Source organism: Vidua macroura, chromosome Z, assembly GCF_024509145.1.
Source record: "Vidua macroura isolate BioBank_ID:100142 chromosome Z, ASM2450914v1, whole genome shotgun sequence".
Lineage (NCBI taxonomy): Eukaryota > Metazoa > Chordata > Aves > Passeriformes > Viduidae > Vidua > Vidua macroura.
Genome location: NC_071611.1, coordinates 57055690 through 57069617, shown reverse-complemented (window position 1 = coordinate 57069617; position 13928 = coordinate 57055690). Strand labels below are relative to the sequence as shown.

The following is a 13928-nucleotide window of genomic DNA, read 5'->3' as shown; positions in this document are numbered from 1 at the left end:
TTCGCCACCTGGTAATGCCACTGTGAGTCCATCCATCCACATACTAGAATTATTTTTAATTCACTTTTGAAGAGACAGGAATGACAAATATTTGTTGTACTGTGTAGAGAAATAATTTGGTTTGGCTTTTTTATATATAACACTTTTTCTTTCTCTTGCATTAAACAGAACAAATAATTTCAGCAGTTTTTATATTTGAAATTTTCTGCTTTCCCTTTTCTTGAAGGGAGGAATTATGGACTAAGCTATTGTTTACAAATTCAAAGTATTAGTAGTCACAAAATTATACTTATTCTATTAAGACCCACAGTACTTACTTGGATTAATGGCTATAAAATCTGTGTAAAAATATTTATTTCCAGGTGGAGAAACTCTTGATGAGTGTGGTTTAAAATTTTTATTGGCTGTCCGCCGTCACACCTTTCTGACAACTGCACTTCCTCCTGTGCATCGAGCCCAGCTGCTTCACCAAGGTGACTGATGTGTTTTCTTAGATGAGTTGGGTTTTAGTGATGTAGCTGCACCTATGACTGGTGTGCTGTTGATGTGCCTCTGCAGAACCAGTAATTTAATTCATTGGGGTTTTTCAAGAAAATATTGTCCAATATGAATGAATGCTAGAGCAGAAAATGTCTTGTTTTGGTAAAGGTCTCAGAACTGATTTTTTTCTAACAAGTTTTTAGTTGGTAGGGGAGTGTTTGTTTCCCCAAATTAAATACCTCAAATTCCCCAAATTAAATTCTACTACCATGTTGTTCCAATAACTTTCTGCAGGAATAATGTAGTAAACAACTGTACCTATTTGTGTAGGTGTTTGGTACATATTTGGAAAGAAAAATTACTACTCAGACTTTATATATTTCTATATACTTATATGAAATAGTCAATTGTATAATTACAATAAGGAGGTATTTTTGTATAATTTAACTAGTTCCATCCTGATATTGCAGATGACAGAATGAGATGGATTTGATTAGTCATAATCAGATCTAAATGACTGTCTGTGATTACTCCTTTAGCCATCATGACAGTTGTGATAACATTTTCAATCTCATGGCTTATCACCCCTCAGCTGAATCAGAGGTTGGAATTTGCCAGAACTGCCACAGCAGAGTATTGCAGAGTTAACTTTCTGATGGAGTAATTTTAGTTGAGATACTTCTGCTTCTGGTGAGCTCAGAAATTGGTGAGAGTGGGAAGTGCTTCTGGGGCACACGCAGAATTGCCTTTCTACAAAGAAGCATCTGGCCTTCACCAGAGTTGTAATTATTCTTAGCCAGCTATGTTGTTCCTTAGTAATTGCTTCCTTCCTTGTGAGTTTTTTTTATTTCAAGTTTTCTTTTGTATCTCTATCCCCAAAGGTGTTTTTGCTCTGATTATCCAAAACTTGTGCATTTTCTAATCCAAGTCAAAATAGTGAACCTATATTTCAAAATTTTGAAAAATTTAATCAGTACACTGCACTTGGTATCATGGCTAATCCTAGTGCCACTTATTGTCTATATGTTTGAGCTTCATAGAAAAACTCTGTTCTTCACAAACTTTCCTAAGGAATTTGCAGATGAAAAATTGCTTCCAGTTGTATGATTTTTCTGTAAGATTTGATTTGCAGTCCTAACAAATACTCTTAGATTTCTGTTGCCTTATCAGCAATGCACTTAAAAATCCAAAACAAGCAGTTTGACCTTCTTCGCTTCTCCCTTTCCCATTACTTTGTCTTCAGATTCTGGATTATTTTATTAATGAATATCTTCTGAATTTTCTTTTTTCTTTTTTTTAAATGGTCATTGTATAGGCTTATCTACTAGTCACTTTGCCTGGGCATTCCATTCTGTAGCAGAGGAAGAGCTCCTGAGTATGCTCCCTGCAGTACAGAAGGGAGATCCAACATGGTCCGAGCTCAGAGCTATGGGTGTGGGATGGTGGGTCCGAAACATCCACAGCCTGCGGAAATGCATAGAAAAGGTAAACATAGCATTCTTAAAAAAACCCAACAAAATCTTTCTAAACAGCTGTTCTCCAGTGTTTACCTTCTATTTATCTAGTTTTAAGTTTTTAGATAATGAAGTTTTTCTGAGTGTTTCATACTGTATTTTTTTGTATCTATACTTTTCTGTAAGAATATGAACTTCTGTATTTAACTAATTTTTTTTTTAGTACTTCAAATTCCAGTGTGGAGTACATTTTTTGCTCTTAGATGCTCCATCCTAAAGGTAATATTGTACAGTGTTTATTGTGGATGCTCAAGATACAGGTGGAGGATATAGTTGTTTTTTATAGCAAAATTCAGAATTGAAGTTGTGGGAAAAGGTTCTTCTTAGAAACCTATCAGATGTGGGAACAGGTTAGATATTATATGTATATCTGTCTTGCAAATTGATTATTTTACATGATAAAACAAACATTCTATTGTTTTGTTTTGGCTTGGTGGTTTTTTTTGTTTGAGGATTTTGCTGGGTTTTTTATATGAAATATTTTAATCATCACAATGTGACAGTAAGCCTAACCTCATTATCACTTGTTTTAAGCTCTTGGAAAAGCCAAGTGTGTTGAGCTAGAAAATGACATGCACAAGATATTTTGACTACAAAGCACGAAGTGATAAAATGCATGTCTCTACTCTTACTTTTAAATATTCAGTAATTAATCATCATTTTATGAAACTTAACTGCCTTGCATTAAAAAAATTCCAGGTATTCTCGGCCTGAGTTTAAGATTATTTTACATGGGTCTTGGACTATTCTTGCTGCCACTTACCCTTTTTCCTTTCCACCTTCCAAAAGCAATCACTGGTCCCAGCCTGTTTTTCAAGACTCCATCTGTCCTTTGATTAACAGAGCAACTAGTAAATTAATTTTGCTGTAATTTTATAAACTACTTCCAGATATATGGATTCCCATTTGATCTGCAAATAAGCTTCTAGAACTGGAAGATCATGGGCTAAGTGATATAAAACAGGTTGTTGTATCTCCACATGTTCTTATATCAGACTCATAATTACAGGAGGGATCCTGTATTTAAGAGAACTTCAAAGCACTATCGGGTGTGAGATGCCAGAAGAAACAAGAATCTCATTTAAGATTAATTTAAATTGTGGTTGTTTTTTTGCTTTTGAACTGCCTTCTCAGGTGGCTAAAGCAGCTTTCCAGAGAAACAACAATCCACTTGATGCTGCCATTTTTTACCTTGCAATGAAGAAGAAAGCTGTTATCTGGGGATTATACAGGTATTCAAGCTCTTACATGGAATTTCACACTGTCTGGTATAATTTTGGGGGAAAATGTTGAATGTGATGATTATCCAAAGGAAGCACAAATACTACCATTGAAAGCTGAGGTTTGATTTCTAAACTAGTCATTACACTGAATGAGTAGTTTCTAACCCTAAAATGAAGAAATTTAGTTGCTGTTTCTGAAGGTAGGTGCTGCAAGTTTTAGTCTCAAATCTCCTGTAATTTCAATTACTGCTTAATTCTGACTTACTTCTGAGGACTAGCAGTGTAGTGTGTGAAATGTCATGCCTATCTTATACATAAATGTTTGTTGTTAAAAATTTTACCTTCAGATTAGGGGACTGACTTAAGTCTTCCTAACTGATGTTTCATAATACAGCATTCAGTGTTGCAAACCTTCTGAAAGCTAATTTTCATTGTCACTTAAGAGCTCATCTTAAGAAAAAAGATTTTCTCTATCGGGTTATTGAAAATACCATTAGGTTTTGTATTTATTTAAATTTCTGCTATTTTTAAAGAAGTAGCCTTCTCAGCTCCCAGTGTAGTGAGAGACTCTGCATTTCCTAATGTGAAGATCTGTGTAAAATTATACTGACATCTGCAGAAATTAAGAACCATACTGCAAGTAATAAAAAGTAAAATGTTTTTATCAATTATGTTTAATATGCAGGTCCCAAAAAGATACTAAAATGACACAGTTTTTTGGAAACAACTTTACTGAGGACAGATGGCGTAAAGCAGCCTTAAAGAATGCTTTTTCTTTGCTTGGCAAACAGCGATTTGAGCATTCTGCAGCATTTTTCTTGTTGGCAGGACACTTAAAAGACGCAGTGGAGGTAATAAAATGCTTAATGTTTAAGACTCTTGCATTGTCCCAAATGTACAAATATACTAATGCAGTTTGTGTTTTGATTAGTATGGCCCCTGGAAGCTTCTTATGCTTTCAATTTTTGCTCTTCTTTCCCACCCCAAATGAATAATAAATACAAAACCACCTTCTTTACATTCTGATTCCTTTTTAGTGGTCATTTTACTGATATTGAAAAGTAACATGGGTAATTTCTCTGCACTAATACTAAGGGGCCTACCTACAATTTGCTTCCTTCCAGATTTTCTATCCAGTCCAATAGGAATATAGGATAGTTTTTCATTAGGAAGTTCCAGATGTGGTGTTTTAGCAGAGATGTGGATTAGGTCCTAGAATCACTTTACAGAAAACAAAGCAAACACAAATTTTTTCCTGGGTCTGTTTAAATTGCAAAACTGTGAGGAAATTAATCTCTGTGATAATGAAGGATTTGTTCTGTAAAGCCTTGTAGCTGAAACAACCAGAATCCAGAGGTAAGAGGTGGCATGTGCACATTGGTAATGATCTATTGGAGCTGGTTGATTTCAAAGATCTGTTGTCATGCCATTCTAAAACTGAAGAAATGCAAATCCAGTCTTGCATGTGATACTTAGCTACACCTGTTCTGCTTAGTTCCTGCTCACTTTCTATGGAGTTGGTAGACCTACTGAGCAAATTTATGTCACTTCTTGCTCTGTAATTATTTTAAACTGAGGAGAAATGACAAAGTTTGATCATTTGAATATACTTATCTTTAATTAGGTCTGCCTTGAAAAACTGCATGACATTCAGTTGGCTCTTGTAATATCAAGACTCTATGAATCGGAGTTTGAAGTGTCTAGTACTTACAAATCTATACTACAGAAGAGAGTTTTGGGAAGTGTGTCTACTGGAAAAGAGAACTTGGGAAACCTACACTGTGACCCTTTCCTGCGAAGTATGGCATACTGGATTTTGGAAGATTATAGCAAGGCTCTTGAGACTTTGATTAAACATTCTGTTGAAGATGAAGGAGGTAAGAATATAAGTATTTGGCCTGTTGAGTTGATTTAAAATATTTGTTCACTTAAGCCACAGTTTCTTAAAGTGTCATCTGAACAAAACCAAGTACCACACAGTTCCTCACCATTGTTAGTAAACCACTTGCTGTAGCAATGTATGTGGACTTTAATAGCAAACATGGTGGCTGTATTATTGTTAACCTGTATCCCAAGCATGCATCCTTTAGGCATGTGAATATCAAGACAATGGAATGACCCTGCAGTAATACAGCTGTTTTTCCAGAAGCAGTCTAAAGATGGAGACAAATTAACTTCTTAAATTAATTTGACTCCATCACAGTCTAAGACAAAATTTCTGATTGCCCACCTACATAGGAGAGTCTGTAAGACATGGTGTTTTGGTAGCTTTTAGCCCTTGGTAACAGCTGACTACAATAACAGACTACCAAGAGATACATTTTGTTACTTTAAATGGTATGAGGAGGCCCATGTGGTGCCTGAAACAGCATGTGAGTCTCCTCGAGCAATTCATTCTATGTTCACTTGCTGGCTTTATAGGCCTTGTAAGAATTAATTGTCTTATTTCCTAAATGTAGTGTTTTCATTGAAGTTAAATGCTTCAAGTCCTTGCTAGTTAACTGGTTTCAGCCCTGGCTACTGAGAGAAATTGGAAGGGGATAAATAAAGGCTCAAATACTTAGAATTGGGTAACTAATTTGTGAAACTGATTTTAGTAGAAGTTAAATGCTTTAGGATGATTTTGAGCAAATGAGGAATATAGCATTTGGTTGTTGCTGTCTTGATCCCATCTTTCTGTGTAAAATAATTTTAAAGTGTTGCTAATTCTTCTGTGGTCAGTTCATGGCTTGTTTGTGGTGTCTTGCCTTATTTTCTTACCTAGAATATGTGTTTTCATGTAGCTCTCTCCGTTAACTGTCACCAGTTGTGCTGTAACTTCTGATAGAGGAGAGAGTAAGGGTTTATTTCAGCTGTCCTGAGACCTTTGAAAACTGTGAATCATGCTGTGCTGATTCTTAAAGCTTTTCAGGGTTTTTCTTCTTGTGGACATGAAAATGAAATGAATAGGTGTTGCACTGCTGTGTAATTAATTTATTTGTATGTAATACTGTTACCATTATGTATAAATGTTATAGATTTCCTAGTTTTATTGTAAGTTGCATTTCTTTTGAGGTGTAGACAAAAAAAAAATACTATTCCAATTTTTTAAATGAGACTTTAAGTAATAAAGAAGATATTGTCTTATTGTCACTTAGACATGGAACATGGAGACTGCAGAAATCTAAAATTATCAGAAAAGTGGCCTTGTTTGACTTCAGTAAAACCGACCTGACTACAAGGAAAATAAATGGTAGCTGTTTTAATTTAAGAAGTCATGCCTACTGCCCCACTCTGCTTGTTTTTAGTAGGTTTGGCAATGTCCTTCCCATGGAGGTATTCAAATGATGAAGGTGCAAAGGAGGGTGCAGTGAAGTAAACAGTAGAATGGATGTATGAAGTAGACAACAGGATTGATACTAAGACCTAAAAGCCTTCTGATGAACTTAGGACTTTGCAGATTTGTTATTTCATGCAGAATGGTAAAACGTTGCCCTATCTTTTCAGATGAAGGGGATAGCTCATCAAGTTGCAACCCTGCAGTGTTTAACTTCTATAACTACCTAAGAACACATCCCCTCTTGCTGAGACGTCATTTTCGCTCTTCTGATACATCTTCCACACACATTTGCCTAACAGTAGAAAATGGATTAACTGACAAAATCAACCTAGGTGAAAGAGGGCTATTTTTCACCACTGCATATGCTCATCTAAAAGCTGGTTGTCCCATGTTGGCCTTAGAAGTGTTATCAAAGATGCCCAAAGTTGTCAAGAGGTCAAAGTTATTCTGTAAATCCCCTAGTTTAGTTGATACTAGTAAAGATTTCTCACCATTATCTCCAGTTAAAGAGTATGAAACAAAAGATCAAGCTTCCAGTATTGATTGGTCACAGCCAGTGTTGAATGGTCTAGGTTCGTCTTCAGATTGTTCATCAGGAAAACATTCAAGTTCCACTCTTTCCTTTGATTGGAGCCAGCCAAGTGCTCTATTCCAAGATGAACAATTGCAACTACAGTCAGACAGTGATGAAAATGATGAAAGTGAAGATTCTTCCCTGGTAATGAAAGAGCTAAAACCTCTGAAGAAAACTGAAAAATTACATGAAACAAGTTCTAGCTACACAGAATCTTTTAGTGTAGTTGATGACAAAGATATTCTAAGTCCATCAGAAGATATAATTTCAGCACAGCTGAAGTTTAGAGCATGCCTGAAAATCCTTACTGTGGAGCTTCGTACACTGTCCACTGGCTATGAAGTCGATGGTGGAAAGTTGCGGTATCAGCTTTACCAGTGGCTTGAGAGAGAAGTGGTAGCTCTTCAGAAGACCTGTGAGTATGGTGTTGAAGTAGAAGAGATACAGTCAGGAGTTAGAGGGATGCCCGAGGAAGCTACATTACGTGAAAACTCTGAAGACTTAGCTGACCAGGAAAAAACTATGCTACAGAAAGAAGACTTTCAAAAAAGACGTCAATGGCTTCTGAAATACCAGTCTCTCCTCAGAATGTTCCTTAGTTACTGTGTACTTCATGGCTCACATGGTGGAGGCTTGGCATCTGTCAGAATGGAATTAATTCTGCTCTTGCAGGAATCTCAGCAGGTATGTGGGGGAGCTTAGGTTTTGTTTTCTCTGCTTCAGGTTTGTAGATTTATTTGAAAGTGTTTTGTAATATTTTTTGTAAAATTTTCCTACTGTAGCATACACATTTTTTTTTAATCTAAATCTGTTTTTAACAGGTTCTTTTTGTACATTGTTTATTTTTTGTTGTTGTTTTATAGAATCTTTTTCCCTCTTTCAAAAGTTATGTTCCTTTAAAGAATATGTACTATTGTTTTGTCTATGTGTTTCTTGCTTGATTTTAGGAGCAGTCAGTACAGATACCTTCCGGCCCTCCACCAGAGCAAAGCTCCATACCTCTCCTATTTGCTTGCACAGCTAGTGCCAAAACAGTGGTGGCTAATCCATTGCTACATCTTGGCAATTTAACTCATGATATATTACATGCTATAATAAACTTCGATTCGCCACCTCATCCAGATACTCAGAACAGCAAGGTATGTATTTTTTGAAGTGGTTTTGTTGTTTTATCATCTAGTTTGCTGAAGTCACAAATTTTTCATTCAGACAGCGTGAAAACTTTGTGTTGTGCCTATCTGTGACAAAGTAAAACTATGAAACGTAATCATTTTCTGTAGTACTCATCTTGAACTTAAAATGTCCAGTGACCATTAGTCATTGTTGAGGTGTTGAGGATCTGGTTCAACTGTTGTAGATTGGCCTCTCTGAGAACTGGATGTTTGTCCAAGAGGACATTTTAATGGAAAACATGTTATACTAAACCATCAGCATCATATTTGTCTTTATGACAGTATGTTCATTACTTCTTTTATGCTAATAGCAGATTCTGTATTTCATTCTTAGACATAAGTAAAATTAAATGTTTAAATACAAAAACTGAGTGTTAGCAAACTTCAATAAACCCATACTGTTCTTTGTGAAACAGTATGTGTTTGTATAGTAGTTTTTAAAAATAGTTTCTGTAAGATTTCTCCTGTATTTAACATTTGACTGGAAATAAAACTTAGTCTTTCCTGAAGTTTTGTATTGTTAGGTCCCAGATCATGTCTGCTTTTACTAAGGATTTCTAGAGAATACTAAAAAGATGGCTTAATCCTAGTTAGCTTTGTTTTAGAGGGAACAAACAAAAAAATACAATAAACTGTTTTTGTTTTAATGGAACCTTTTTGATTAACAGCTTCTCTAGCTTTTTAACCTTAGTGTGTTTTGTGATATATTAAGAAAAAAGTGTCAGCTGTGTTAAAAGTACTGATCAGTATGATACTGAGTAAATTGAGTGTGTGTCCAAGAGCTGCACTATAATTGGTCAAAAACTAGGCTGCATTATAGTTTTCATTCTGAAATAAATTCTTTGTATTCTGATCAAGCAAACTGCTGCTGTTTTAGGGTGTAATTACATAGGATTGTTGAATACAGGCTTAATAGGCTGCTGTTTAATAATTGAAAACATTTCACATGGAGCTGATCTGTGATTGTGTGTTGGTGAGGCGAGTGAGTTTTCCCTTATCCTTTTCATAGGGTGTGAACTGATTTGTCTGATAAAAATTCTGAAGCAAAAGGTGGCTTTATAAGTGCATAAGGACTTAGACCTTTCATGCCCAGTGCTTGTTACACGTCTGTATGCAGAGTGAAAAGCTGTGATACTAACCACAGCTCACTTTGGGTGTAATGAGTTCTGTAAAACTTTGTCTTACAGATATATGTAATGCATACCTTAGCAGCATCGCTCTCTGCTTGCATCTACCAGTGTCTCTGTGACAGCCACAGCTACAGGTAAAGTCTATGAAAAGTGATTTTTAGACAGCTGTCTCATTGCAGTAATGTTAATGGATAGTGCACCAGAAGGAGTGATCACACTTGCCTACATCTAGAAAGTGCTATCACCTGAATAGTTGTAATTTAAAAAATTAAAAATTTTTAAAATGTAAAAAATATGTTTTTAATTTAAAAATAAATATTTACTGCTTCTCTGTTTCACAGCTCATTTCAAGCAAATCAGTTCACTGGAACAGTGTACCAGACAGTCCTGTTAACTCAGCATCATTCTTTAAGAACAGCAAGCTTAGAAGAAACAGTGACTCCCAACACATCACCTGCTCAGTGGCCAGGTATCTAGACTTGTTTCTTTCCTCTTAAGGAAAACTGAGTTATTTGGATCCACTGTAAGAGCATGTGGCTATGACTTTCTTATAGTATTTGCAACAGCTGTGTTCAGTTCTTTGATTAAAATGTTGCATTATTTTTTTCAAAACAGCTAAGTTAGTACTTCTGATTATTCACTAAGTCAAGTTGGTTTATATTGCTTTCTTTAATAAAAAATGTTAGTGCTGGATCTAGTAAAGAGAGAGCATCTAAACAGGAGGTAGGGTGAAGTCATGTCCTGTGCTCTACTTGTGCCCCCTGGAGCACCAGTATTCTACTTCTTGAGTCCTACGGACTGGGAAGGCTGTCTTAGTTTGTGCTCCACCTAGGAATTATTTTACGTTATGGACAACTTCTGAACTACCTTGAAACTATTAAAAAGAAGACATTTCTCATAAATCCTGATTTTCTGAAGCTGTAAAGTTAATGTCAGATTTCAGGTAATATATGTGGAGATCTATGCTGGTGAAACTACGCTAGGGAGCTACATTAGAGGGAATGTTATCAATGTAATGCATTTAGGTATGGGCTTCAGTTTACAGTACTGACTTTAATGTAAGCATAGTCAAGAAATGTGCTTACTTATTATGAGAATTGTTTCTTAAATCAGAAAATTTCTCTTTAAAATCTTCATGGAGAACCTGAAGAAGTCTTTGTTTTTGATGCTATGCCATTTTTTCTTTTCTGCCAAACATTGTTACTGAATCTAGAGATTTTACAGAGAAACTAGCTTGTCATCTGTTTTCTTGTTATTTAATTAATCACAGGGTTAAATTTCTCATGAGTGGGGCAAGAATTGTTAGCAGTTGCTCTTATGAATAACATCACCTTGAACTGACTTCTATTTTTTAATAGATTCACATGCACATACGTGTGCAAATTGGAGAGCATGACAAAAAGCAGAATTCTTTGGCCATGACTATGTGCATTTTTACTTGTGTGTACAAAGTGTCACATTAAAGCCACATCTGAAACTACACCTTTTTGTGGGAGCATAAAAATATTACAAGATGTTTAGTACTTGGGTGAAAGAGCACTTGCCAAACAATGTGTAATGCAAGTTGATGCCCATGATTTCTTAATGGTTTTACCACTGTAAAGTGAGAAGATAGACTATCAGCTTTCAGGATTATAATGTAGTTATATTAATTGAAAAGGTGTTATACATTTCTTTAACCATTAGTCCAAAACAGGAAGCTAAAAAACTAATAAATTGTTAAAAATTAAGAGCTTGCCTCTTTCTCCTGAAGTTTTCAACTTAGGTTTCAATGTGTAGAACTTGGAATTTTTCTACACTAAACATTACTAAATAACATAGGTTACCAGACAAAATACCCATGATAATCTGGAGTATGTTCGCACACACATTTGTGCTTTCTTAGAGATTATGTTTATTTTATATAAACAGGAATGACAGCTCTAATACGTCTCTTGAATTCTGCTGGCGAGGAAGCCCAGCCAGGTCTCACAGTTCTACTTTGTGAAATTCTAACTGCGGTCTATCTCAGCCTGTTCATCCATGGCCTTGCAACACATTCTAGCAATGAGTTGTATAGAATTATGGCTCATCCACTTAACAACAAAATGTGGTCTGCTGTCTTTGGAGGAGGAGCTCATATGCCCAGCAGAGGACAGAAGCAATTAAAGACAAAAACTGGTCAGTTCTCTTGTTTTATGTATATTTGTCTTCTGGAATTTTTAAGAAAATTATGTGACTGCTGAAAGCTGAATTACTTTAAGTAGCTTGTGTTCAATAATTCAGTATGGTTTTGGATTTGCATAGAAAAACAAGGATCTGAAATTATTCATGTAGATATTGTGTAGAAGAGTGAAACAGAAGTGAATGCTACTGAAATAAGGTTTCCAAGTAGCACAGCTGCTCTAGTATGAGTGAGTTAAGTTGATCTTAGAGAGTTTCCCATACTATTACAGCCTAGTTTGTGTTTATTTTAATGCTTTCCAGTTCTCTTCGAACTGGAATATATTCCCATTTTATAAATACCAAATACAGTATGTTTTCTCTCTTTGACAGGTAGGCATTTCCCAATGCCTAGCCCACATCAGGTAGTAGTGTTCTCCATGGAATGTGTGGGGTTTTCCAAATCTCTTCCCTCCTTCAATACTCATAATCCTACCAAACGTTCAGGCAAGATACTAGATTTAGTATTAGGCCTCTACATGCAGTTTGCTATGTGTGGTTTTTTTTTTTTTGTTGGTTTTTGTGTGTTTTGGGTTTTTTTTGTTTGGTTGGTTGTTTTTTTTTGTTTGTTTGGTTTTTTTGTTGTTTTTGTTTGGGTTTTTTGTGGGTTTTTTTGTTGTTTTTGTTTTGTTTTGTTTTGTTTTTGCATATGCAAAAAGACAGAAAAACTTCTGTTTGTAAGCCATGATATCAAAATTTAAAGTAAAATTTTATAATTAAAGAAGCACAGAAATTGGGCTTTTTAAAAAAAAGAAAATTGTCAGCACTGTAGTATTCTTACGGCTCTTCATTTGAAATAAATATTAAATACTTTGACCATGGTTTGAAAAGATCAGAAGTGTTTCATATCTTTTTTGGAGAGCTGCTTATTTTGCTTTTTGAATATAAGCATTATTGTGCATGTGGATTTCTAAGTGTTCATTCCAGACATTACAAGTGAAAGGTGTCTTGTTGATATTCTAAGAACCCTTTAGAAAAGCAAACAATCTTCAAGTTTTAAATTCAGTTAGTGATAAACTATCCTTAGGTCCAGAAAAAATTCCTGTAATGCTTTTATTTTTCATAGGGTTATGTGCTTTTTGATTTAGTTTGACTTCTATAAAACCATCAGCAAAAATGGTACAATTAACTAAGTTTTTAAGAGAAGATTTTTTAAGGACAAATTTAATTAAACTCTGATGGCTTTCTAATCATATCTGAATATATATGTAGAGAGACAAAATGTAACTTTATATTTAAAAAAAATATTATTAATATTCAGATGTATGCTACATATCAAAATGCCTTCCATTTATGGAAAACTGTAAATGTGGTCTGTTTAAATATCTTCATCAGACTTACAGAAAAATGTTTTCAGAGATCTTTACCCAAAAGTGAGCTCTTATTCTGATTAGCTTTCTCAGTGGTACTGAGTATAAACATTTCTCTCTATCAGTTTAGTAAGGTAAATACATTTCCTGTCACAGAATTGTCAGAAACCTTAACTGGCTTTTGTTGGCAATTCTGCTAAATAGGTGTTGGTAACTCTATGCTAAGCTGTGTTAATACTACTGCTACCACTGGTTTAAAATGCAAAGTATTTTTGCAAAGAAGTGTATTCTGAAATGCTTACTACATATAGCCTATCTGCTGCATGTTTTTCTGAAGGAGGAATGCTGCCTGACTGATTACAGGTTTAATAAAACTGTTGCTGGAAGAATCCTGAAGGTCTACTTAAAAATTGAAGGGAAGAAGGAACATTTTTTAATACTAGTTTTTAGGGTAATCACTGAGAAAGGGGCCTAGAGGTTGTGTGGGATCTCCATCTTTGGAGTTACTTGAAAACTTGAACAAACTAGGTCATCAATTAAGTCAGCCCTGTTCTGAGCAAGGGGTTGGACTGGTTGTCTTTCAACCTGTAATTCTAGGATTCAGTGGGTTATTACTTGTTTTTAATGTGTGTTTATGTAAAGCAAATTTGTGGGAAAGGTATTTCTCCAAAGTCCTTTCTCGGTGATATTGAAAAAAATGGTGGGAGCAGAGAGGGAAAAAAAATAGACTTCCAATGAAGCAGAGGGATTAGGATTAAAGTCAACTATATTTTTGTGCCTTTACTGTTTCTGATACCCAGAAACAAATACTGAGAAGTGACTGGAATGCTTGTTCCAGTCAACTATGCTATATCCTTCTGTAATATTATTTAGATTTTTTCTGTATCTTACCATTTTGCATAACTAGACTCTTCTCCCTTACATTTACTTTTAGGTTTTTGTGAAATGCTGCCCCTCTCAAATGGAGATCAATAGCTAAAAATTCTGAACACTAATAATTCTAA

The 13928-nt window shown here is 35.1% G+C and overlaps 1 protein-coding gene across 7 annotated transcripts in view; it reads left to right on the top strand.

Moving 5' to 3' along the window:
* DMXL1 (Dmx like 1) overlaps nucleotides 1-13928 on the top strand; it is a 77495-nt gene that overhangs the window by 38073 nt on the left and 25494 nt on the right. For 6 of the 7 annotated variants that reach the window (XM_054003770.1, XM_054003769.1, XM_054003771.1 and 3 more), the window contains 10 exons: nucleotides 363-473; nucleotides 1796-1965; nucleotides 3129-3226; nucleotides 3903-4068; nucleotides 4842-5094; nucleotides 6704-7794; nucleotides 8058-8249; nucleotides 9470-9546; nucleotides 9754-9881; nucleotides 11324-11572. In XM_054003770.1, the coding sequence (XP_053859745.1) occupies nucleotides 363-473; nucleotides 1796-1965; nucleotides 3129-3226; nucleotides 3903-4068; nucleotides 4842-5094; nucleotides 6704-7794; nucleotides 8058-8249; nucleotides 9470-9546; nucleotides 9754-9881; nucleotides 11324-11572 (2535 nt within the window). Of the gene's footprint in view, nucleotides 1-362; nucleotides 474-1795; nucleotides 1966-3128; nucleotides 3227-3902; nucleotides 4069-4841; nucleotides 5095-6703; nucleotides 7795-8057; nucleotides 8250-9469; nucleotides 9547-9753; nucleotides 9882-11323; nucleotides 11573-11947; nucleotides 12062-13928 lie in introns of all 7 variants that reach the window. The other variant, XM_054003776.1, reaches the window with a different exon arrangement.